Here is a 26,364-nt window from a genome sequence, read left to right as displayed (position 1 = left end):
CCCGTCGTAGCCGCAAAGGAAAAGGATGTAAGCCGGCGTAGAACTTGACGGCGTGGTGGATGAGGTCGTACGGCTCCGCCATGACGTGGTCTAGGTGGGCGAAGCAGAAGAGCCCAACGTCGTGGAGGAGGCTGGTGGGGACGAAGATGTCCGGATACGTAGAGTGCGCGCGGCCAGGAGAGAAGGCCGGGGACGAAGCAGATGAAGGCGGGCGGACTGGCCCGCGGATGCCGGAGGATCCACGCTGGGACAGGGGAGCAGAGTCGTTGTCCGACGAGGCAGAGCGAGGCGAACGCGGCGAGGTGGTGAGGGGGTGCAGCAGGGTGAGGCGGTGGGAGCCGATGACGAGGACGTTGGGGTTGTCGTCAGCCATGGGAGGGTTTCGGTGGAGGAGACGAAGGCGTTGGAGGGCTAGGGGGAGGTTGGAGGTGCACTGGTAGCTACGATGGCCAGAACCACCACAGCGAGAGCAGCGGATGGGATCACGACAAGCTTGGACTAGGTGGTCTGGAGCAAGGCAACGAAAACACAAAGGTCTAGAACGGATGTGGGGGGGAGTGGTGAGGTGAGGTCGCTGATAAAGAGGCGGGGGAGCGGATGGCGCAGCGGGCGAGCGAGGGCTGGGAGCGGGGCACCGCTGCATTTTTTGGGGAGAGAGCAGCACGTCGCGGTAGGAGGGAGCATGTACTGGCGCCGCGGCGATGGGACTTGGCTCGGGGAGCGTGGATGAGGGCGAAGAGGTGAGCGGCGAGCTCTCGAGTGGGTTTGGGGTAGGGCTTTCATAGGGAGGGCAGAGAGCAGGGCCGCGGTTCACGGCGTTTCGCTTATGGACAGGGGTCGTAGAGAGGGTGAGCTCACAGGCTGTGTCTACGCAGGAGGGGGAGGTAGTTAGGTTTGCCATTAATGCTGGCAGAGGAGGAGGACGGGGAGGTACGTCGCATGCTTGCATGCCGGGTACGGAGGGGGACGCGAGCGAAGCGGGAGGCGGGGGGCATTGGGAGGCGGGAACGGGATTGGACCGGGCATGGCAGCGCTGCGCGCGTCAGCACGTGTGCATGCCTTGGCTGTCTACGTCGGGCAAGAAAACAATTGGACTAGGCTAGTAACGGGAGGAAGGGGAAGGACAGAGTGTGGCATCCCCATAAATGGAGGGAGGGGTAGTGGTTCCGGTTGTTTCCTTGGCAGCCAAGTCCGGGGGACGCAGCGGTTCAAAATTTGAATTCACATATGCTTTTGCCGCCTGGAGGGAGCGGCTGAGGGCTAGGGTAATGCCAGGACAAGAAACCGGAGACTTTTTGACGAGCTCGTTTCTGACCTCATCCGACGACACTAGAGTAAGGAAGAAACACTCTTGGTAATGCATAACAATAAAGCTAGAACGCCCAGCGAAAAAGTGGTCGAGGGCAAGTTTGACCAAAAACGCACTCGGTTTTGCTACTGCTAAAAAGAAGCTTATCCAAAGCAAGGTGTGTGTTTTGGGATCAGGAGTGGTGGTAGGTAGTGGAACTAGATCAACTTTGAATTTGCGCAGGATGAAAGAACGAAACTTAAACCCATGCCGTAATGGACTAACCTTAACTGGTGATTGAGGCAAGCTTGTCAAAGATCCAGGCTGAGGAAGAGTGCGCCACTCAGGCTTGGAAGAGGCCGCCGCCGGAGCGCTCCTGCTGAAAGGCATCGCAGGGATAGAGAAATGAACGTCCATCCCAGGTCGCCGGAGCGCACCAAAGGAGATGACGAGGTCGGCGACACCCGATTTGCCACCGAGAAGGAAAACTCATCTTCCGCTTCCTCAGCAGCGTGGAACTGCGAAGGGACTCCGCCGAACAGGCATGCGAGGATGAGGTTGCACAGATGCTGCGAAACCGCAAAGGGGAACTGGAGGAAAGTAACCCGCAAGCGGCAAGCTGGCGGGGCCGGCGCAGAAGGAACTGTGACGAAAGACTTGAGCCTGACCCAGGCAGCATTTTCGAATTTTGTGGCCGTGGCGTGGTGCAGTAGGAGGACATCCGTCAAGGGTTTGCAAGAGGAGACAGCCAGAGCCGAGGGAGAGGGCTCGGGTGGCAAGAACGGGCTGAAGGAGAGAGAGAACAGTCTCCGATGGATGGGACGAAGGCCAAGAATATCAGCAACCAAAGTCGCATGCGAGACAGAGAAGAGGAAGGTTTGAGAGTGTAGAAGACGGACATTGAAGGAATCAGCGAATCCACCAATGAAGGATTGCAGAAGAGCGCTGGCCAGCAGTTCGTCGAACTAGAGCTTGGTCGAGGAGACAGTAAGGCAGAGCAGGTGCTCCGACGAGCCGGAGCCGAAAGCGAAACAAGGCTCGGGGAGCTGGAGCTTGTCCGCTTCGGCGAGACCAAGGAAAAGACGCAGGGAGTCCTGAGCGAGAAGGACGTATCGAGGGCAAGGGAGAGGATCAGGTACGCCTGCGAGGAGAGCGCCGAGCGGCCGAGGAGTGGCCGGCAGCGATGGCGAGGCGGAGGAGGGGTACGGGAGCGGGAGCGAGGAGAGAGCCATCTAGATCCTTTGGGCAGTGATTTGAAGGCAGAACACCACGAAATCTCTAAATGTTTCAGAGAACTCGGAAGGCCGTCCTTGGGCAGCGATTCGAAAGCATGGCTGTACTGAATCCGTAATGTCTCGAGGCTGGAAAGTCTGTGTAGCCCTGCTGGGAGGCACTGCAGCTCGCATAAATCGTTAAAAGTGAGGTCCTGGAGGGAGGCGAGGAGCTGAAAGGCGTCCTCTTGCTCGTTAGTGAAGCGCTCCACCTCCTCCTGGAGAGAAGCTCTTTGTCATGCGTGGGTGGGGGATCAGAGCTGGCGAAGAATTTGGGGGCATAACGGAGGTCTAATTCCATGAGGCAGCCATGGGCAAGGACAGGCCATATTCCCTCGCCTTTTAAATCCCAACATCTACTTATGGTCAATTTTGTGAGAGATGTGAGGTTTGAGAGGGGCTGAAGCGTCTCCATGTCCAGCACTCCTTCAAGATGGAGGATTTGTAGAGAGATTGGGAAAAGGAAACAAGGGGAGAGGGAGGACGAATAGGAGGATAGGAATTTGGGGCATTGATCTACCCGGAATGAGCAGAGGGAGTGGAGACCTTGGAGCCATCCTCCTTGTCCGCCATCGTTGAGCGAACTGGAGAGTAGGGTCAGCTCTGGGCAATTGTCAATCTTCAATTCCTGCAGCTGGGGAGGCAAGAGCAGAAGTGCTTCTCCTCCTGCTGCTGTTGCTATTTCCTCCTCTCCTCTTGTCTGTTGCTGCTGCTGCAGTTCAATTTGTGCTTGCTCCATTTTATTAGCTGAAGATGATGCAATTCTTGTCCTGTCCTGCTGCTCCACCACACGAACCCTTGTTATCTTCGCACAATAGGATATGGACAATTTGCTGAGATTAGGAAAATGAGAGAGCAACTGTGTCAACTTCTTCCCAGTAGCACCACACCGCCAAATATGCAGGGTATCAATTGGTAACTGGTACATGCCATCACTCCCAGTCTCAACATCACTCGGTGGCAAAACATTATCTGAGCAATTTATTTTGAGAATCTTCAGAGATGTTAGCATTTGGAGGTGATCCAATGGCAGAGGAGGGCATTCCTTCATCTCCAGCACTTCAAGCTTGGTTAGATTATGCAATGCCAACACATTCCAGAACTTGCTATCAGTTAGACCACCCTCCTTCCCCTCAACTCTCAAGCTCAACTCCGATCTATAACTCAGCTCCTCAAAACGTGACCCTGCTCGTTCTATTATAGCCAAACATGGACCGCGAGTCCAAGGAACAGGAGGCAATGCCAAAAGCTTTGGGAGTCTTTAATCTCAAGCTTCTGTAATCTAGGAAACCAAGTCATGTTTGCCTCTTGCTCTGATTGACAGCCTGGAAATGGCAGCTCCAAGAGTTCAGAGCAACCTTTAACGATGAGAACTTCTAGCTGAGAGAACAAATGACAAGTGCTATTTTCAACCCATTTTCTCAACCTTGGTATCTCAACCAATTTTAGCTTTTTCAAATTTTGAAAGCTCTGGCTTGGGATACCACTCAGATGCTCTTCACCAAGCTCATTAACAAACCATAACACCCCTAGAGGTGGAAAATTGCTCCAAGCTACATCAATCAGACAAAGAGATTCCAATATTTTAACCGAGAGGTTCTCACCTAACCATGAAGGGCAAGTAGCACCTCCATGCCCTCCAATGTGTAGATCTAGAAGACTGCTATGTGGCTTAAGATTTTCAAGAACATAATCTTCTTGTGCAGAATCCTTATTAGGCCGATCAATACCCCATTCTAACATTAGCTTCCGTAAGTGGATTTTGTGCATCAGTTTAGCTTCATTCACTTCTTCTTGTCGTTCAACATTCTCAATGTTATGAATTCTCAGTGAGTCACCAAAGTCCGCCAACTGCCCAATTTGCCTAAATTCAAAACCTATATTTTCCTTTTTAACCATAAAGCTTCTTAAGTCCTGAAATAATTCCAGTTTTCCCACATCAGAAGTTCTATGCTGAAGGTTCCTGTCTCGGACAAGAAAATGGCGAACGTTTATAAGGTTGCTCGTATCTCTTGAAAAACCAAGGTGGACACTGTTTTTGTCAACATCTACAACTCTCAGGTGATACAATCTTGAGATGTTGCTCTTCAGTATTGCAGAAGGTGTTATCCTCAGGTAGCGAAGATGGACAAGTCTCGAAAGGTTGTGTAAAACATCCTCCACAACATAGTCATAATATGCTCCGGATAAAAGAATAACACGAAGAGATTTTGCTTCTGCAAACAAAGCACCAAAACTCTTGGCAAAGCATCCTTGGTATTCTCCAAATAACATCAAAGTTTTAGGTTTCCAGCTTTCAATTTTTCACCCAATAAACTCAAATCCCTCTTAAAATCTTTAAAAGCCAATCTATTGTTGACATCTCCGTCATCTGTCATGATAGACAAATGACGTACAGATGGAGAAGATTGTATATATCTCACATTAGAACTACATATGCTAAGACACTCTGATGAGGAGACCATCACTGGCAACTCATGCAGTAGGTCATGCATAACATAACAAGAGCTGCCATCTTCTTTTTCATTCTTCTTGAAAAATCCACGATTAACCAAGTCATTTAAATAGCACAACCCAACATCTTCAAGTCTTTTCCTCTGATCACATGAATCTAAAATATCCAGCCCTATCCATAATTGAACCAACTCTTTGCTACCAAACTCATAATCTTCAGGAAACAAAGCACCATAGGAAAAACATTGTTGTAGATGGAAAGGGAGATAATCATAACTAAGCTTTAGATCTGGCATAATGTCATAGTCACTGGTTTGTAACTCCCATTCTTTGCTTTCAAGAACTCTTGTCCAATTGTCCAATGCAAGTTGGTTTCTCAGTAACCTACCTACAGTTTTTGCTGCAAGAGGGAAACCCTTCAGATGCCCCACTATTGCTCTTCCAACATCAAGTAATTCAGGATAGTCTTTCCATGGCTGTTGGTGACCAAATACATATGCTTCAAACAAATGCATAAAATCTTCAGTTCCTAAGCGATTGAGTTCTATTGAATAATCCACTGTTTTTACCATTGTTACTGCCTCTGGGATTCGAGTTGTGATAATAACCATGTTACCTCTTGCCTCTCCTTTTCTGAACGGAGCTAACAGTTTTTTCCACTCATCCTCGTGATATGTCCACACATCATCCAAAACTAGCAAGAATCTCTTATGTTTTAATCTTTGTTCGATGAGCTCTCCTTCAACAGCATTCTCCTTTTCACCATTAACTTTGGGGATCTTTTTCACAATCTCTTGTGTCAATCTATTTGCATCAAAATTAAGAGAAACACAGATCCAAATCATAATATCAAACAAGCTATTCACCTCTTGATATACGTGCTGTGTGAAAGTCGTCTTCCCGATACCCCCTGGGCCAACAATTTGAAGCACGGTAAGTCCATTGGCATAATATTTTCCATGGGTAATGTCATCCACAATGTTCTTTTTCTGAACATTCCTCCCAAATAACTCTGGCTCTATTATTGCTGATGTGGTTTTGGGTCTGTTGCCTTGGGCAGGTTTGGGGTTCCGAAGCTCTAGATCAAGGATTTCCTTCACCTTAGCACATATAGGATCCAGCTTCTGTACAATGTCTGCCATCCTTTTAGACATATCCACACGATCAAACTTCAATTTTGGTGTCTGCTTGTTGCCGCCCGAGGAGAACTTGAATTTGTTGGCAACGGCTCTGGCCGTGTGCCGCGCATTGAGAGCAAGGTCATGGGTGCAGCCCTTGGCATGCTTATCGGCTGCATGGTAGGTGCTGTCGAGCTTGTCCTGGATGCGGAAGTAGTCCAGTTCGTCAAGCACGTCTTCGGCCCCGTCCGCCAGCTGCCGCAACATGTGCAGCAGATCCTGGAGTGCAGGGTTGGCGATTTCCCTGTCGTGCGCGTTGTAGAGGATCCCCTACGCGCGCAGCAGCTCCATCTTGAGGGCGGTGATGTTGGGGCCGAGACTGTCGCTGGCCGCTCAATCCTTGAGCAAGTCATCCGAAACGGGAGCCAGCGCCTTGCGCAATGCCCACACTGCCGCACTGATAGCAGTGGCCATCCTCACGCTGCTGGTGAGTGTGTTGAGATGCTGCAAGCTGTGCGCATCAATAGGAATGTTCTTGCAGTTAGTCACTACCAAATAGCAAAGGGGGGAAAAGAAGCAGCAGCAACACTACTGGTAATGTCGCTGCCTGAGGCCAGAGGAACAGAATGGTTCACTTACACAAGGTGTTGTGGCTTCAGATCATGCGGAAGAATGCCGGGGAGGTGCGGCTGCACAGAATCAGAGAGGATGGAATACTGGCTTCAGCCCCCCGCTTCTACAAGCTGCAAAACCCATCTGCATCTGGAGGCAGAGCAACCAAGTTCAGTACACTACAGATCTCTGGGAAGGGAAATACATTATACATCTAGTCACAGTGTACGTACCTGCTGCTCCTGCACAAAGATGATTGGCGTCCGGAGCCGCCGCGCTGGCGCAGGTGAGGCAGCAAACCAGCGGAGGAGAGCGGCAGCGGCGACGAACGGAATCAGGGGAGCTGAGCAGGCTGGCCAATGGAGCGAAGTTGGCTGTGTCTGGAAGTCTGAATGGAGTGACCGAGGAGGGGGGGAAGGGAACACCAAGCCACCAATGAGTGGAGGCTGAATTATTGGTCTCCCTGCGCAAGAGAAATTACTGCTCGGACCCACAACCTTTGGGTGTGCAGGTCACCAGAGGCTGCAGCATTTGCTGTTGCTGCTGCATGTCTGCTCTGCTTGACTTGCAACTTTGCAAGTCTTCACAGCTCTGACATGACCAGTCATTCACATTACCACATGGAAAAATCGCGCCTCTCTGCTATCTGCCACAGTTCAGAAGAAAAAAAGCCCATAGATTGGAGAGGCCCTTATTTCTGTTCAACTGTTCATTCACCCCAAAAAGGTTCTGTTCACACATAACATAATTTTTGGCTACCAGTTGCAGCTTGACATGTGGTATTACAGGAGTCGTTTCCTATTGTTGTATAAGATCAGAATATCAAGAAAAGGCCATAGTGCACATGACGTGGATACCTTAATTATTGATTAAACTAGTAAGTGACAGTGATTCTTGTCAAAATGTCAAGTCTTAGAAAAAGAATGAAACCTTTAGAACAGATTAGAATGAAATGAGACTGCTTCTCATCCAATCATTGGAAAAAGAGAACAACATACACCACTTGTTTACTGTGCACTGTAAGCCACAGAATTTCAACCTCCTGCTGATTCAGTTGCACCCGGTTTTAAGTAAAAGGATGTAGCTGCCAACAAATAAGTTGGAAAATACTAGGAAGCTAGTTCCGACCTGCTCAAGTCAAAGCCAATCTAACCCCTGTAGGCCTGCTACATACATGATGTTGCTGTTGTGGGTAGGTGTGCATAGCTTCAGCATTATCTTTTCTTTATGTATGAATTGATACTGACTACATGAAACTAGGAAGCTAGGACAAGACTTATGGGGAAATCATTTGACCAAGCTAGCTCGCACGGCATACACCCTGCCAACGCAAGTGAAGGGATGCCGGATGCTGAGAAGAACATGTACACTTGAAGAGCTAGTCGAGGCATTATGACGATAGCCAACAAATTATTCCATCAACCAACTGCACTGGCCAGTGGCCACTTACTGATCGTAGTTACAACAAATTATTCCATCAACCAACTGTAGTGAGTACTCACCACTTACTGCTGATAGGTATTTCCCCCCGTTTTGTATACAAAGCAACCAACCGAGACATCCAACGATAGGTGTTGGGGTGAAAGCAGCACAGTCACGCCCAAAAGAAAAGAAAGAGAAAATACAAGAGAAACAAATGCCAACAGCGGCGGATCGACAAAAAACGAAGAAGCCTCGTGGCCGCTGCACCCACCGGAGATCGCCCACCAAGCTCCGAGCCTCCGAAGCACCGGTACCAATCAACAACTCCAAGAAGGGAAGCGACGATGACGACGCTGCTGCCAAGGGTTTCCCCGGTACGCGGCGAGGAGAGAGGAAGGGTAGCCCCGACGCCCTCCAGGAAGGTCCGGCGGCACCCACAAGCGCCACCGCGTCGGTGTCGGCCAAGCCAACACGGATTTCTCCCGATCCCAACCTCCACCTCAGGCACTCCAGAGCTCGCCACCAAACAGACCCTCACCCTGCGCCAACCCGGTCACGAAGCTTCCCACGCCGTCTCACCACGGCACCATGAAGCATGGTCTGCACAATGAAGAAGAGGAGCCGGGACTAGGGCAGCAGCCCGTCGGCACGCGGGAGGGCCCCACCCCCACCGTTGAAGACGGTAGCTGACCGGACGCAATAGCAGGAACATACCAAGCCCGTGGCCGCATAGGCCCGGCCGGGATCTCCGAGGCCCGTAAAGTTCCCGCCTTCGCGCTGCAGCCGTCACGCCGTCTGCGCTGCCGCCCCTGTCCAAGCCGCTCCCCTGCCTCCTCGCAGAGAAAGCCGCCAAGTGGAAGCACCACCACCACGCGCACCGCCGGCCACCACCACCAGGTCGCCGGACCGCCACCGGCCGAGCCGCACCACCGCCGCACGCCCACGATGGAGAGGAACCTACGCAGCCGCCAGCAGCCCGAAGCCGGACCCCAGCCGTCGCCCACGCCGCCTGCCGGGCGGATCCGGCCGCCGCGGCAAGGCGTGCACCACTGCGCAGCCGGCCACGCAGCATCATGCACTGCCAGGGGGCTGCGTGCCGCCACGCCGCGGTGCCCCGCCCGCACTCGAAGGAGGAGCCCGCGCCGCCTCATCGCGCGGAGAAGGAAAAACCCGCCCCACCACCGCCGCGGCCGGTCGGGCTTTGCCCGGCCGCGCCCCCTGGCGGCGGCAAGGGAGGAAGGAGGAGGAGGGGAGGCCGGCGGCGGGGGGATCTAGGCTCCCTCCCGGCCGCCTCGCGGGTGGCGGCGCGGGAGGGAAGGGTTTCACGAGAGGAGCTCCGCGAAAGGCGTCGCCTGCTGATAGGTATTTTAACTATAACTGCACCTATTCCATCAACCTAATAATGCAAATCAAAATTGTAAGAAAATGCAAAAATTGTTCAGTAACAACCCCTTCACCTACCTCATGTGCTCTTCTCCAAATCATGTACGTGAATCGTCCATCACAGATAACAATCTCGCGAACCTGCCACCAAAAAAAAAGGGATCATCACAAGGTGAATTTTCTCTTCTGCCACCAAATGTCAGTACCTCAGGGCATAGTAAAACTGGTAGGAGAAATGGTCAGATTAAGTATTAGCACATCAACGTCCTCGTAAGTCAAACTGATAAATAAACCACATTAGATATGCAACATCAGCTAACCGTTGAGGTGTTGACCCAAATTTTATTTTCATCACTGCTCACTACAAAAAGACCGGGGATCAAACAAACTAAAGAACAGAGCAGGTTGTTCCTTTCCTGTCTTTCTCTTTCTTCATCAGATAGTTTGGCACTTCATCCTGACAGACAAAAGCTTAAGCCTGTGGTTTCCAAGCTAGATTCTCGAGGAAACCATGCAGCCACTCAGTCGCTCACACAGGAACGGTTATCCCGTTCCTTTCTTCGGTTTGGCTCTTGTGTTACTGGTTTGCTTGAATTCTCCCACCAGTTCCTGCACAGACCAGGAGAAGAGCTCCCTACTCCAGCTCCTCACTGGGCTCTCGAGCGATGGTGGCCTCACAGCATCGTGGCGAATCGACACGGACTGTTGCACGTGGGAAGGGATCACCTGCAACCAAGATAGGACGGTCACTGATGTTTCGCTGGCATCTCGAGGCCTAAAGGGGTCCATCTCACCGTTCCTTGGCAACCTCACTGGTCTTTTGCGCCTCAACCTGTCCCAGAACTCGCTGTCCGGTGGGTTGCCACTGGAATTAGTGTCATCCAGCAGCATCCTCGTTCTTGATGTCAGCTTCAACTGCCTGACAGGAGGCCTGAGTGAGTTGCCATCTTCAACCCCTGCACGGCCTCTGCAGGTACTGAACATCTCAAGTAACTGTTTTACAGGAAGGTTTCCATCCACAACATGGGAGGTGATGAAGAGCCTGGTCGTGCTTAATGCTAGCACCAACAGTTTCACTGGGCAGATACCCACTACGCCCTGTGTTAGCGCGCCATCTTTGCTGTGCTTGAACTCAGTTTCAACCAACTCAGTGGAAACATCCCTCCAGGACTCAGTAATTGCTTGGCGTTGAAATTGCTCAGTGCTGGCTACAACAACATCAGTGGGGCACTTCCAGATGAACTCTTTAAGGTCAGGTCGTTACAGTACATCTCGTTGCCTAACAATCGGTTAGAAGGAGCGCTAAATGGCATCATCAACCTCACAAATCTTGTCACCCTTGATCTTGGGAAGAATTTGCTCAGTGGAAATATTCCAGATTCCATAGGTGAGCTGAAGAGATTGGAAGAGATCCATTTGGGCCACAACATGTCAGGGGAGCTGCCATCAGCTCTGAGCAACTGCACAAATCTCATAACAGTTGACCTCAAGGCAAACCAATTCAGCGGAGAACTTACCAAAGTCAACTTTGTAAGCCTGTCCAAGCTAAGAAAATTAGATCTTCTTTTCAACGACTTCACTGGCACAATTCCGGAAAGCATATACTCCTGCAGCAAGCTGACTGCACTAAGGCTATCTTACAATCATTTCCATGGCCAATTGTCAGAAAAGATAGGCAATCTGAAGTCTCTCTGCTTTCTATCACTTGTTAACCTATCCCTTACAAATATCACGAGAACACTTCAGATCCTTGAGAGTTCCAGGAGCCTCACCACCCTTTTTATTGGGTTCAACTTCCTGCATGAGACCATGCCAGAGGATGACAGCATTGATGGTTTTGAGAATCTTCAAGTTCTTTCTATGAGTTATTGTTCAATGTCTGGGACAATACCTGATTGGTTATCAAAGCTCACAAATTTGGGGATGTTATTTTTGCAAGGCAATCAACTAACTGGACCAATACCTGACTGGATTAGCACCCTAAACTTTCTCTTCCATCTAGACATATCAAACAACAGTTTTACAGGGGAAATTTCAACTGCCTTAGCGGAGATGCCAATGCTAAAATCATATAAGATTGCAGCAAAGGCCATCTTTGAGCTGCCTGTTTATGCTTTCAGTCCATTTATCCAATACCTCCAACCCGGTGCTTGTCCGGAAGTGCTTAATCTAGCCATCAATAAATTGACTGGTGTGATCCCAGGGGAGATCGGTCAACTAAGAGCACTCTTTTCACTTAATTTGAGCTCCAACAAATTATCAGGAGAGATCCCAGAACCAATCTGCACCCTCACGAATCTGCAGATGCTCGACTTGTCCAGCAATCATCTTACTGGTACAATTCCGGCCGCACTAAACAATCTGCACTTTCTTTCCAAATTCAACATTTCTAATAATGACCTCGAAGGCCCTATTCCAACTGCGGGCCAGCTTAGCACGTTTCCAGATTCTAGCTTTGATGGAAACCCAAAATTGTGTGGTCCTATGATTGTAAACCATTGTGATTCAGCAGAAGCGGGTCCAGAGTCCATCAACACCAGCAAAGAGATTGGCAGTAAAGTCATCTTTGCAATCGCCTTTGGTGCTTTCTTTGCAGTAGGAGTCCTATATGATCAGATGATCTTAGCCAGATATTTTGGCTAAAACCTTGTAACTGTTATCACTGCCCAAACCGTTACGTGATCTCAAGTGGTTCCCAGTTCAGCAAGACCATGTCAGTGGCTCCAGCGCCAGCAAGAACAACAGCCCTTGTAAACCTGCTATCATCATTGTACTCCATGTACCTGAAACATGATTAGCGAGTGAGCAAAGTCAACAGTGTGTAAATATTATTGTTGTGGAATATATGTAACTATTTGGTCAGTATTTACTTACCGAAAAAGGCTTTCGCCCCGCTTTATATTATAAAGCAACTGCCCAAGCCAACAACCAACACAGGTTCACACACGCACACAAACACACAGGTCTAGTACAAATGGTAGCCAAGAGGGTTAATGCCGAGGGCACAACTCAACAAACCCTGAAAAACAGAAAAAGCACGCACACACGGGGTGCAACGGAGCAGCTAGTCGGGCTCCGGGGTGGCGGTGGGAGCGGGGGCGCCAAGCGGAAGGCCAGCGATCGAAGGTCGGCGAGGAGGGTGTTGATGACGTCCCGATCCTGAGGGCGGCTAAGTGGCCGCCAAAGCTACAAGTACCCACACATTTTAAAGATGGTGTCAGTAGCGCGTTGGAGAGGCACCTTCTGGATGACAAGCTTATTGCGGACGATCCAAAGCGTCCAGGCAAGGACCCCAACGCAGAGCCATCTAATATGGCGGTAGCGAGGGGGGGAGGCATGGATCTCCGCAGGCAGGTCAGGGAAGTTGGAGTTGCACCACTGGCCCCCAACCGTCTCGCGGAAACTGGACCAGAGAAACTAGGCCGTGGAGCACGAGAAGAAGATGTGATTAGCGTCCTCCACCGTGCCGCACAGGGGACAAATCCCATCTCCAAGTCCATTACGCTTGAGGACCTCCACGCCGGATGGGAGGCGGCCGCGGATCCATTGCCATAGGAAGATCCTGATTTTCAGGGGCAAGCGAATGTCCCAAATCAGACTGAAGGGCTCGGGGGCCGTCCGAGGGGGCGATGGCCACGTAGAGGGATTTGGTGGAGAAGCAGCCGGATGATTCCAGACGCCAAGAGATGGCGTCCGGGGTGTCGGTGATGTTCATCGGGAGAAGGGCGATGTCCTGGAGCAGGGCATCCCAGGCGGCCACTTCACGCGGGCCAAAGGGACGGCGAAAAGCGAGGCGCCCTAAGTCAATAAGGGCCGACTCGACAGAGACCCGAGGGTCAACAGCAATGGCGAATAGCTCCGAAAATCGCGCGGCCAGGGGGATGTCACCAATCCACCGATCAAACCCGAACAGGGTCGAGGACCCAGTACCAACCGAGATGGATGTGCCAATGCGAAGCACAGGTAGCAGCTGGATGACGGCCTGCCAAAACTGGGAGCCGCCCGAGCGCTGACAGAATGCGAGTGGCTGTCCACGAAGGTACTTGTTCCGATGATGGTGAGCCAAAGGCCTCCGTCGCCATTAGCAATGCGCCAGAGCCAACGGGTCAGGAGGGCAATGTTCATTTGCCGGGAGGACAATATCCCAAGACCACCCTGGTCCTTGGGTTTGCAGATATCCGGCCAGCTCACCATGTGGTACTTTTGCTTATCATCCTCGCCAGCCCAGAAGAATCTGGACTGGTACTTGGCAATTTCCTTATGGAGCGTCTCATGGAGGCTATAGAAGCTCATGAGGAACCATAGAAGGCTGGCAAGCGAGGAGTTGATGAGGATCATGCGCGCAGCCTTCGACAACCAGCGCCCTTTCCAGGGCTCAACACGGTGTTGCATACGGGTCACTGTGGGGCGAAGATCCGCCACGGTGAGGCGTGAATCACTAATGGGGATCCCCAGGTAGGTCGTGGGGAAAGAACCCAACCGACAATTTAGTCGGTCCGCGATAGCCTGTGCTTCCTCCGGGGGTTACCCAAGAACCATCACTTCGCTCTTATCGAAGTTTATGGTTAGTCCCGACATCTGTTGGAAGCACAGGAGGAACTTCAGGTTAGCTATGTCCTGAACAAACCCCTCAACCATTATTATGGTATCATCCGCATATTGAAGGAGGGAGACCCCTCCCCCTCCGACTAGATGGGGTACGATGCCGCGAATATGTCCGGCATCCTTGGCCTTGTCGAGGATAGCGGCCAGGGCATCCACCACCATGTTGAACAGGAACGGCGAGAACGGGTCACCCTGACGGACCCCGCAGAGGGTGGGGAAGTAGGGCCCTATGTCACCGTTAATGTTCACCGCGGTCCGGCCGCAGGAGACCAGTTGCATAACGCGAGTCACCCAACGGTCGTCAAAGCCCTTTCGGAGCAACACTTCTTGCAAGAAGGGCCAGTGGACAGTGTCGTATGCTTTGTGGAAGTCAAGCTTCAAGAAGACTGCTCGATGGTGTTTCACCCGGACTTTGTGGAAGACTTCGTGGAATACCAACATCCCATCCAGAATAAATCGGCCTTGTATGAAGGCAGATTGGTTCGGGTGGGTAATCGTGTCAGCGAGCAGGGTCACCCTATTGGCGTACCCTTTGGCCAGGATTCGGAATATCACATTAATCACTATGATGGGACGGAAATGGCGGATATCGGAGGCGCCCGGAACCTTGGGGATGAGGGTAACGATCCCGTAGTTAAGGCGTCCAAGATCCATAGAGCCCGAGTAGAATTCCTCAAACAGGGCCATGACCTCCGGCTTGATGGTCTGCCAGAACGTTTTGAAGAACGTTACAGGCAGGCCATCCGGCCCCGGGGCCGAGGAGGGGTTCATCCCCTTAATAGCCGCGAGGACCTCGTCCTCGACGAAGGGGGCAACCAATGCCGCATTGGCCTCAGCAGAGACCAACTGCACACCCGACCAAATGTCGGGGGCGAGACTAGCCCCACCCCGAGGGGTGGGGGTAAATAGAGCTTTGTAAAAGGCGTCAACATGGGCCCGGATGGCCGAGGGGCGAACGAGAGGCGTATCTCCCTCCCATAGGCAGTGTATGGAGTTCTGGCGACGCCGGCCGTTCGCTACCGCCTGGAAATATGCGGTGTTCGCATCGCCACGAAGCACCCATCTTTGGGTACCGCACAACCTCCAGTAAGCCTCCTCATCCGTGTAGATGGTTAAGAGTTGATCCTCAAGATCATATCTCAGCATCCACTCATCCGGGGAGATTCCGAAGGTGTCGGCCCGGGCGTCCAAGGCTTGAATAGCCAGCAGGAGGGCCCTTTTGCGCTCGCGGAGGTCACGACCAAGGTTAGCGCCCCAGCCCTTCATGAATTGGCGGGCGAGCTTGGCATAGAAGTGCCACGAGTCAACGGTGGACATGGAGCGATGAGGGGAAGCGCGAGCAGAAATCCATCGGGCAATAACCGCATCCCGGAAGCCCGCTTGGTTAAGCCAGAAGAGCTCAAACCGAAACCGCGGCGGGGTGGGGGGACGCTCGTCCACGGTGGAGAGGAGGAGAGGGACGTGGTCAGACCCAATCCGGGTAATCGCCCGAAGAGACGCCAAGGGGCAGCATAATTCCCATTCCAGGGAAACTAGGACGCGATCCAATACGGATTGCGTCGGGTCAGCTTGGCGGTTTGTCCAGGTGAACCGGGCGCCCGTCCGTTCTAGTTCACAGAGACCGAGCTCCGCGATCCAGTTGTTAAACAACTACATCCGGGGGAGGTTAATCCGATCATTATTCTTCTCATCCGGGGAGCGGATGAGGTTGAAGTCTCCGCCCACGACTACTGGGAGGAGGGAGGTGGAGATCTTTTGATGCAGCTCCGCAAGGAAGGTCGGGGAGCGGCGGTGGTCCGCCGGTCCATAAACAATCACCACTTCCCATTTGAATTTAAGAGCACGCTCAAAGATCTCCATACTAATGAAGAATTCACCCCGGTCCATGCCACCCACCTCAAAGGTGGCATCCTTTACCCCTAAAATGATGCCGCCAGAATGGCCCGTGGTCCCACTAGAAGGGAGCCAATGCCAGGCGAAGAGGTGGGAACTAAGGCAGTCTAGCTCATGGAGGGAGAACTCAGTGTGCATGGTTTCCTGGATGGCAATGATGTCAATGTGTTCATCTCGCACGTACTCGACGAGTTGGCGGCGTCGGCCATCATGGTCGAAGCCGCGGATGTTCCAAAAAAGGGCCCGCATCTAAGCCCCCATCGAGGGGCTGCTTGACCCCAGGACACGAGATGCGCTTTGAGCGTGAAGCGCAGCTGTGCGGGAACGAGTGCACCCATGGATCACCCCGTCGACCACCGGAGGAGCCCGTACCGCAGGGGTGGCGGTCGATTCCTCGGGAGGTCGAAGCAGGCGAGCCTGAGTTTCAGCCAGCTTTCCATCTAGGATCTCGCGAGCCCTAATGGCCGCAATCTGCTCTAAGGGGGGACCCACTTCCCCCCTGAATATGATGGCCGAGTCAGTGGCCACCTTGGCGAGGTGGCCGAGAGGTATGGCCTCAAGCGCGAAAAAGGAACAACTAGAAGAGCTGGGGAGGGCGGGATCCACACCTGACTCGAGGTTCCGGGCCGCCGCCTGGATCTCCGCACGCTCGGCGATGGACGAAACCGAGGAGTCCGCCGGGCGGGCCGCATTGAGGCGGGCGCTGCGGCGAGACGCAGTCACCGGCGTCGAGGAGGAGCGGGGCCGCCTAGCGTACGCCACCGTCTGGGGAGGGTGCGCGAAGACCGGAGTGGTCACGACCACGGCCACCGCCGAGGCCGGAGAAGCAGGAGAGGCGAGGCGGGCGTCGAGGTCCACCGGCGGGGGAAACGTGGCGACGAGCTCCAAGATGTCGCCAGACGCGTCCCCCGCGGGTGGAAGGACCGGAGAAGGCTCACCGAGGGAGGCACCACCGTCGTCACCCGTGGGGACCGGGGAGGTCAAACCAGGAGGGAGGGGGGATCCGGGCCCGACGGAGAGGGGCGGAGGGTGGAGTCGGCGGACGGGGAGCGAGGCGACGAAGGCGGCACGACGAGCAGACCCACACTGGAGATGTCACTGGCCGACTCCGAAGGAGGAGGAGAGAGCGCAACCGGAGGGGCTGCCAGACGAAGAGCCACCACGAGGTCAGCGGCAGACACCCTGGTGTGCCCCGCCCCGGAGCCGCCACGACCCGAAAGTGGGTTGACTGGCTCGCGGGAAGGGGAGCGGGAGCGCTCTGAGAGGTCCTCGTCCTCCTCATGGTCGTCGAGGCGGGAGTGGCGGGATCGCCCGTGGTGGGAGTCATCGGCATCAGCAGCACCGCCCCCCTGGTGGCCGTCGCCGGAGAGGCGGGAGCGGCCGATGTGGTTCGGAGGCTCGGGGCAGATCGTGAGGTCGTATCCGTCGTCGTTGAAGGAGACCCGAAGCGTGGTGCGGAGCCTGGAGGAGTCCAAGCACTTCACCTTGACCCGGACCTCCTCCTCCTTGCGCAGAGAAAGCTCGTCGACCACGACCACCTTGCCCAGGAACTTGGACATACTGCGAATGACCTGCTCAGACCGGGCCACATATGGTAGGCTGGCGATGAGGAGCCAGGCAGTGTCCAGAACCACCACGGCCTTGGGATCCCACCTCGGCTCGGAGATCTTCACCACAATCCCGTTGAGGGCCAAGGTGATCTTGTCGCTGTGGGTGCAGAATCCCATGCTCAGGGCGTCGGGGAAGATCACCGTGAAGGCGTTGGCAGTGGTGGAGGTCACCTGCCAATCCCACTTGCACCTGCACAAGTGGTTGAGCTCGGCCTCGATCAGCTCCGGGGTGGCGACGCCCTCGCCCACGACAGTCACAAGAGCCAGGAGCGAGGGGGAGGGAGGTGGGAGCTCTGGCACCTCGATGTGAAAGAAGCCCATGTCCTCGATGTCGTGGCCGTACATCATGATCTCCTCCTTCACCGGGCGTTCCGAACATAGGATCGCGGGGTGACCGGCTTCCTTGCAGAGCTAGCACATCGATGGGTTGGGGCATGCCACCTGGAAGTGCCCGGTCAAGCCACAGTTGAAGCACGGCGGACCATCGGGGGCGGGGGTGGAGCCCGAGGGAGGGGCAGCCGCGGCGGCGGAGGTGGCGGCGGCCGGGGGGGCGAGGAGGGCCCTTCTTCTTCTTCTTTGCGCCCTGGCGCCCCCGGTTCCCATTGCCACTGTTCGACGGCGGGAACGCAGCTTGGGTGTGCGGGGGCTGGTAGCGACGGGCAGTCGTGGCGTTGGAGTCGGTGGTTGGGGGTTGTTGACGCGGAGGGGAGGGAGACTGGTCCCGACGACGCGACGGGGAGGAGGAGCGCCGCCGGGAAGACAACCGGGCCTCCCAAGCCGGCGACCGACCGCGGTCCCACGAATCCGCCCGAGGGGACGCACGGCGCGTCGGGGAGCGGGAACGACGGTCGTCGCGAGCCGGAGACCGTCAGGACTGGCAGGGGGAGGAGCGGCGGGAGTCGCGGGCTAGGGAGTGCCGGGCCGTACGGGAGGAGAGTTGTTGCCTGAGGTCAGCCTCCCGCCGGAGGCCATCAAGGGAGGAGCGAGGCGGGTCGCGGCGGTCGTCCACGCGGCGCTTGGGGCGGCCCACGTTGTTGGCCCATTCCCGGGGCATGGCCGGCGAGGGGGGGCGCGAGGGGGCCGGGGGCACCGGCGAGAGGGGGGCAGAGAGGGGCGCGTCGGGGAGGGGAGATGGAGGCGCGGGGCTGGTGGAGGGTTGGCGAGGAAACCCTACCGGGGGCCAAATGGTGCGCCGAGCCGAGCCAGCGCCCACCGATGGGCAAGGCTTGGGCCGTGCGGGGCGAAACCAGCCCAGGTGACCGGCCCACGAAACGGCCAACGACCCGCACCCCACCCGGCGGCCCAGCGAGACTCTGGGGTGGGCCCAACGGAGTGGGCCACGGGGCGGCCCAGTACCAACGCGGCCCGGTACGACCGACCCGGGGCAACCAGGCGGGGGCAAGGGTTTCCCCGAGCGCCGCCGCGGTGGCCGCCGGCGGGGCAGGACGGGGGCGGCGAGGCCAGGACGGGGCACGCCGGCCACCATGAGACATGGAAGAGGAGGCGCCAAACGAGGAGATGAATGGACGAAATGGGGAGCGCCTGGAGAGCACGGCGGAGAGCTCCGACGCGGACGCTGGCGACGGGCCAGCCGGGGCGGAGGAGGACGAAGCCGGAGCAGCGGCCTTCTAGGAGGAGCGCGCCGAGCCACGGTCGGCGCGGCCAGCGACACCCCAGCCGCCGGCGCGGCGACTCCGGGAGGGAGCCCCAGACCCCAAGGGGGCACCTTTCACCCCCACCGGCAACGACGAGCCCGAAGGCCGGCGGCGGCGCCGGTCACCCCCGCGGGCGGCCGAACCCCCACCCCTGGGAGTAAGGCCACCGGCAGAGTCGAGCCGAGGCAGCCGGACCGGAGCCTTGGGGGGGACGCGATCCCGGCACACGATGGGGCGCCCCGCGGCGACGTCGTCGGCCTCAGCGAGGTCCGCCCAGACCACGCGCGACGGGCCAGCGGGGGGAGTCGACAGCGGGGCAGGCGAGGGGAGCACCGGCGGGCAGGCCGCGGTCGAGGAAGTGGACGGGGGCTGGGGCGGCGGCGCAGCCGCCGGGTCGCCAGAGCCAACAGGCGTCTCCATCCCAGTATTTACTTTGATACATATGCATAGGGTGATGAATGTTTCTCTTGGTAGTTGACTAGAGGAGGACACATAGTAAGCAAAATCGCCAAAGCACACTCAAAATCTGTAACTATTTGCAGTCTAGCAATCTGCAGGGAAGGAACGTAAAGCTCGATGCAGAAAAACACGCGCTGAGAGAAAAAATTATCTAACTATTTGCACGCTCAATTTGCAGTCTAGTCATCTAAATCCAACCCAGGGTCGCAATTATCCACAGAAAAACACGCGCTGAGAGAAAAATTCAGAAATGTCAACGAAGCTAGTACTACAATGTGGAATTAATCAGCTGCTCCGTGGTTTCTACAATACCTCGGTAAAGGGCTCACGGGACGTCGGTCCTTCGTCGAATCTCCAACGGAGGCGGGAGACGAGTCGCTGCACGCCGCCGTAAAGGGTCGGCCGAGTGGGTGCATCCCCCTCGCCGGAGAGCTCTGGGAGGGGGGGAGGCTTGGTTCGATTTCTGCCTGGCCTGTGGCACCAGAAGTGGGACTGTGGGAGCACCGGTGCGGCGGTGCGGCCAGCCTCGGGACGCCGGCGCACTGAGTTGGGCAGGACTCGACGTTGGGCCGTATGGGGGCAGTATTTGGGTTGGCTTACAGATAACAGTTTGGGCTGGCTTCATCTTGGGCTTCAAATTGGGTGGGCTTAGAGATGTTTCAATGTAGATAAAATTGTACATGCCTACAAAAAGATAAAATTGTAGATAAATTTGTTTTGCTAAAAAAAGATAAAATTGTTTCTAAAAAAAGAGATAAAATTGGATTCTCAAAAAATAAAAGAATAAAATTGGATTCTCAAGAAAAGAGGATAAAATTGTACATGCTCTTTTTTTTGTGGGAAAGGAACTTTCATTACTCAAATAGGATGATTACAATCAGCAGCTACAATGCTAGCAAAACCTCTAGGGTATTGCCAAGCCAGCATAAAAATATCCTTGGGGGGGTTGCCAGCCAGCATACAGTATGATATTGTAGGAGTGTGACTAACAACATTTGCATGGCAACTTATCTTAGCCAAGCTTATTGTATATGTCCCTTTTGGTCATTCACAAATGATCAATTTCGATTTCTAAAAAAAATAATCAGTTTCTGACAACATTTTTCCTACCAATAAAAATATATGCTTACAAGCTTTGCAAATAGTGCTAGTGTTTTGAGTATACACATAAAAAATCTTTTATTTTACTTTTAAACTAATGAAGTTGGTTCCAAGATATGACACAAGTGTGCATTTACACGCAATGATATACACCCCTATAGTATTAAGTATATATACAATTGGTTGCCTTGTATTTAGCCCAGCTGAGCTAGAGAAAAGTTGGTATGAACCTTTTCTCGCTAAACTAAGCTAGTTGCACTGTTGTATGAACTTCTGGGGGTTGACCTAGACTAACTCAACTGTACATATCTTAACCTAAACACCACATATGTGCATGCAGAAGTAAAAATTAATTTAGAATTTCATACCAACTGAGAGATTGATGTCTTGTGTTTCCGGTAAGTTGTTTAACTGAGAGATTGAAAGCTCTAGTAACAAAAATTGACAAGCCCCGCAATAGATATTGACAAAGCATGACACTCTCAAATGAGCTACCTCAACTAAGCTCAGTCCAACTACTACCTAGAAAGAGAACACATGCCCGTTAGAATTACCCCCTTTTTAAATAACCATTTAGAAGTTATATTGATAGGTGTTCTGATCACTAAGTCATATTAAATATATTAAATCCAGCAGCGGTCAATTGAAGTTGAGAGAATAAGCTAAATATTTTTATTTTACTTTTTTTATACTGAGATTGCCTTTAGACAGTGTGCAAAGGGTTCATCTCTCTATTCGACACCTGCTTTCCCTATCTAAAGTTCATCTTCACCTGTTTGGTCTTTTCACAATGAAATTTTGGGTTATGTCTGATGAGATCACAATCTCCAAAGAAAACGACGTGCCCCTCAGCTGGCGATCGTCTCCTTCCAAGTGAGGAACCATGACTCTCTTGGGTGGACTTTTTGCACAAAGCAATACTAAGAATTTGAGGTGGACTTTCTGTACAAAGCAGTAAGAATTCGAGACCTCCACAAAGTCATAAAGTGGTACGCGTGCAGTTGCAATCTTCAAAGTCTGTTGTCATGTTTTTGTATGTCATAATGATCAGAATAATTTGTAAGAGAAGATTGCATCTGAGTAACAGCAAACCTTAATAGCATCGACGCTCGATTTAATAGGAAATGTTATTAGCCACCTGTACAATAATCCATGACATATATGCACTCCCATTGAAATACAATGACACTCTACTTGACACGAAATATTATTCGACACTCGACTTAACATGGCATATTATTAGCAACTCAGAAAAAAAATAGGTCACATAAAAATGACATCACCGAAGATTTCAAACAGAAAATATATAACAAAACTGACAGAATCCGAATGGACAGCTCTTATTTTTTATTTAGGAAATGGCAGTTTAGTATGCTTTCGGAATGGACAGTTTCAGGAAACTGTCAACAAAAATATTCAGAATGGACAGTTCCGTTCGCACGCTCTTTCTTCACTAGACCGTTGCTAGTTTCACCACGACATCGTGCATCCACTATTTTTCACAGAACAAGTACACTAAGAATTTTAACATGCCTTCATTTAGCTTCTCTGGTGCTGCTGCTCTCTTTGGTCTCTCCGACAAGCTCCTGCACCGAGCTGGAGTAGCTCCCTTCTCCAGCTCCTCGCCGGGCTCTCTCGGGATGGCGGCCTCACGAGAATCCAGCAGCATTCTATTGAAGTTGAGAGAATAAGCTGGAGTAAATAATTTTGACTTTACCTTTCTTTGACTTTGAAATCGCCTCCGGCCACTCTTATTCCATGTCCAAAGGGTTCTTCAGTTCTTCTCCCTCCTCGAGGCCTTCTTTCTCCTTCTAAAGTCCACCTTCACCCATTTGGTCGTTTTAGTGAGATTTTGGTTGATGTCAAATAATTATAACTCAAAAGAAGAGAGTCAGAGATGAGCTTCCACGCAAGGGCTCACAGACACATGCCCGTCAACTGACGATCGTCTCCTTCCAAGTGGGAAACTGTGACTCTGTGAGGTGGACTTTTTGTACAAAGCAATAAGAACTCGAGTAGCTCCGGAGCTCTCACAAAGTCCTAAAGTGGAGTACGAGTGCAGTTGCAATCTTCAAAGTCTGCTGTCATGTTTCTGTGCGTCACAAACAGAATAATTTGTAAGCAAGATGCATCCGATTAGCAGCTTCAGAAACTGTCAAACAACAAATTTTACAATGGACAGTTCCGTTCGCACGCTCTTTCTTCATTAGACCATTGCCAGTTTCACCACAATACCGTGCAGCCACTATATTTCATACAACAAGCACACCAAGAATTTTAGCATGCCTTCGTTTAGCTTGGCTCTGGTGCTGCTGGTCTATTTGGTCTCTCCGACCAGCTCCTGCACCGAGCAGGAGAAGAGCTCCCTTCTCCAGCTCCTCACCGGGCTCTCGCGGGACGGCGGCCTCACGGCATCGTGGCGGCACGACACCGACTGCTGCACATGGGAAGGGATCACCTGCAACCAAGATAGGAAGGTCACTGATCTTTTGCTGGCTTCTCGAGGCCTCGAGGGGCCCATCTCGCCCTTCCTTGGCAACCTCACCGGACTTCTGCGCCTCAACCTGTCCCGGAACTCGCTATCCAGTGGCTTGCCACTGGAATTAGTGTCATCCAGCAGCATCCTTGTTCTTGATGTCAGCTTCAACCGCCTGACAGGAGGCCTGGGTGAGCTGCCATCTTCAACCCCTGTGCGGCCTCTGCAGGTACTCAACATCTCAAGCAACTTGTTTACAGGCAGGTTTCCATCCACAACATGGGAGGCGATGAAGAGCCTGGTCGTTCTTAATGCCAGCAGCAACAGATTTACTGGTCAGATGCCAACTAAGCCATGTGTTAGTGCGCCATCTTTTGCTGTGCTTGAGCTCAGTTTCAACCAACTCAGTGGAAACATCCCTCCAGGGCTCAGTAATTGCTCGGCACTGAAATTGCTTGGTGCTGGCTACAACAACCTCAGTGGTACACTTCCATATGAACTCTTCAAGGTAACCTCGTTAGAGCACCTCTCGTTGCCTAACAATAGGTTAGAGGGAGCTCTTGATGGCATCAGCAAGCTCACAAATCTGGTCACCCTTGATCTTGGGGGGAATGAGCTCAACGGCAGTATTCCAGAGTCTATAGGTGATCTGAAGAGATTGGAGGAGCTGCATTTGGAACACAACAGCATGTCAGGGGAGCTGCCAACAGCTCTAAGCAACTGCACAAATCTTGTAACAATTGACCTCAAGGCAAACCAATTTAGTGGGGAACTTACCAAGGTCAACTTCGCAAGTCTGTCCAATCTAAAGAAACTAGATCTTCTTTCCAATAACTTCACCGGCACAGTTCCAGAAAGCATATACTCCTGCAGCAAGCTGACTGCACTACGGTTATCTTACAATCCTTTCCATGGTCAATTGTCAGAAGAAATAGGCAATCTGAAGTCCCTGTCATTCCTATCACTTGCTAATAACTCTCTTACAAATATCAGAAGAACACTTCAGATCCTAAGCAGTTCCAGGAGCCTCACCACCCTTTATCTTGGGTTCAACTTCCAGCATGAGACCATGCCAGAGGATGTCAGCATTGATAGTTTCAAGAATCTCCAGGTTCTTTATATAAATCATTGTTCATTGTCTGGAAAAATACCTGATTGGTTATCGAAGCTACCGAATTTAGGGATGCTATTTATGCAAGGCAATAAACTAACTGGACCCATACCTGAATGGATCAGCAGCCTACATTTTCTCTTCTCTCTAGATATATCAAACAACAGCCTTACAGGGGAAATTCCAAGTGCCTTAACGGAGATGCCAATGCTAGAATCAGAAAGTACTGCACCAAAGGTATTCTTTGAGCTGCCTGTTTGGAACAAGAACCAATTTATGGAATACCTCACGCCCAGTGCTTTTCCTAAAGAGCTTAATCTAGCCATGAATAATTTCACTGGTATGATTCCGGAGGAGATCGGTCGGTTACAAGGACTATTTTCACTTAACTTGAGCTCCAACAGATTATCTGGAGAAATACCAGAACAGATCTGCAACCTCACGAACCTGCAGATGCTCGACTTGTCTGGTAATCATCTCACTGGTAAGATTCCAGCTGCATTGAACAATCTGCACTTCCTTTCCAGATTCAACATTTCTAATAATGACCTGGAAGGCACTATTCCAAACGCGGGCCAGTTTAGCACGTTTCCGGATTCTAGCTTTGGTGGAAACCCAAAACTGTGTGGCCCTATGGTTGCAAACCATTGTGGTTCAGCAGTAGCAAGTTCAGTTTCCATTGACCCCATAAAACAGATTGGTAGTGAGGCCATCATCTTTATGACTGCCTTCGGTGTTTTCTTTGTAGTGGGAGTCCTATATGATCAGAAAGTCTTAGCTAGACATTTTGGCTAAAACCATGTAACCGTTATCACCGCTTTCAAATGGTTAATATTTGTAAATATTGAGTTTAGAAAATAAGAACATTTGACTCAGCAGTCCAGCAAAGAGTATCTACAGGGAAAGCACACAAGAGGCGCTCCAATGATATCTTATCACAAAAATGTCATTTTGCGTCTCCTTTGTAGCCTCTCCTGCCTAAAGCTGATTAGGTAAAAAACATTTCTTTCCATTCTCTCCTAGCTAAAGCTGATTTAGTAAGAATACTTCTCTTTAGTGATAACCAGAAATAAATCTTGATTTTTAGAAGTACTCTAACACTTATATTAGAGTCAGATGTTTAAATTGCCATGTGTAAAGAGCTAACCAGAAGCCTTGCCAATCAGACCAACTTTGTGTCCCTGTTGTTGTCAAGTACACCCCTGGTGCAAACTGACTTCATTTCTTCCTACATAAGCAGGGTGTCTCGCCCAAAAGCATCCTCCTGAACTGCTAAAGTAAATAAGTTAGATATATAGACACCGTGGAACCACTAATTTCAGAACAATTATATACTGTTTCATGTCAGAATTGTTTTTACTGATTCTCCCACGAGCTAACAGCATGGTGCATAAGAAAGCAAGTAGGCACAAAATCTATTTTCGATCGTGAATATGCATCAAGAAGATCATGTGGCAGCAGATGTACCATGGTAAAAAGAATGCACAGATATTCTAGGCATGAATAATACATCAGCTTGAAAAATGTCTAGCAAAGGTAGAATAGTGTAGCAGGGGGAGGCATAAAGGTTGTAAGGTTTAAAATTAAAAGGTTTGCCCTTGCTCTAAGATACATTTCATGCAACTTACAGTAAATGAGAAAAATAAAATAAAATGATTTGGAAAAAAACTGCAACCTGGAATTTTTGCATATGTAAGAACCAAATGTCATATCAACAATATCAATCAGCTTCAGATACAAAACAAATATCCCAGGCAAGACTATCAAAGCATGTCACATATGTGTACATATGTTGTGGGATTTCAAGCAGGTCAAGCAAGGTACTGCTGTTGGCTAGTAATGCCTGGTTGAGCTTCCCCTCTTCCAAAATCTGGCGCGCTGACTTGACAATGTTAAATCTCGTATC

General features: G+C 51.9%; 1 protein-coding gene and 2 pseudogenes across 1 annotated transcript; 2 read left to right on the top strand and 1 right to left on the bottom strand.

Moving 5' to 3' along the window:
- Window positions 1-45: 45 nt before the first annotated feature.
- LOC123139030 (putative disease resistance protein RGA3) lies at window positions 46-7,292 on the bottom strand (annotated as a pseudogene).
- Window positions 7,293-10,059: 2,767 nt separating this feature from the next.
- LOC123136365 (receptor-like protein 2) lies at window positions 10,060-12,073 on the top strand (annotated as a pseudogene).
- Window positions 12,074-23,153: 11,080 nt separating this feature from the next.
- LOC123136362 (receptor-like protein 2) lies at window positions 23,154-25,253 on the top strand. The gene has a single exon (XM_044555729.1). The coding sequence runs from the start codon at window positions 23,154-23,156 to the stop codon at window positions 25,251-25,253; it is 2,100 nt and encodes a 699-aa protein (XP_044411664.1).
- The last annotated feature ends 1,111 nt before the right edge of the window (window positions 25,254-26,364 follow it).

This window comes from Triticum aestivum, chromosome 6B, assembly GCF_018294505.1.
Source record: "Triticum aestivum cultivar Chinese Spring chromosome 6B, IWGSC CS RefSeq v2.1, whole genome shotgun sequence".
Taxonomy (NCBI): Eukaryota; Viridiplantae; Streptophyta; class Magnoliopsida; order Poales; family Poaceae; genus Triticum; species Triticum aestivum.
The sequence above is the reverse complement of the archived record's forward strand: the minus strand, read 5'-3'. Positions and strand labels throughout refer to the sequence as shown.

Excerpts from the sequence above, each read along its gene's own strand:
- LOC123136362 (XM_044555729.1), top strand. The coding sequence starts at position 23,154 with ATGCCTTCGTTTAGCTTGGCTCTGGTGCTGCTGGTCTATTTGGTCTCT.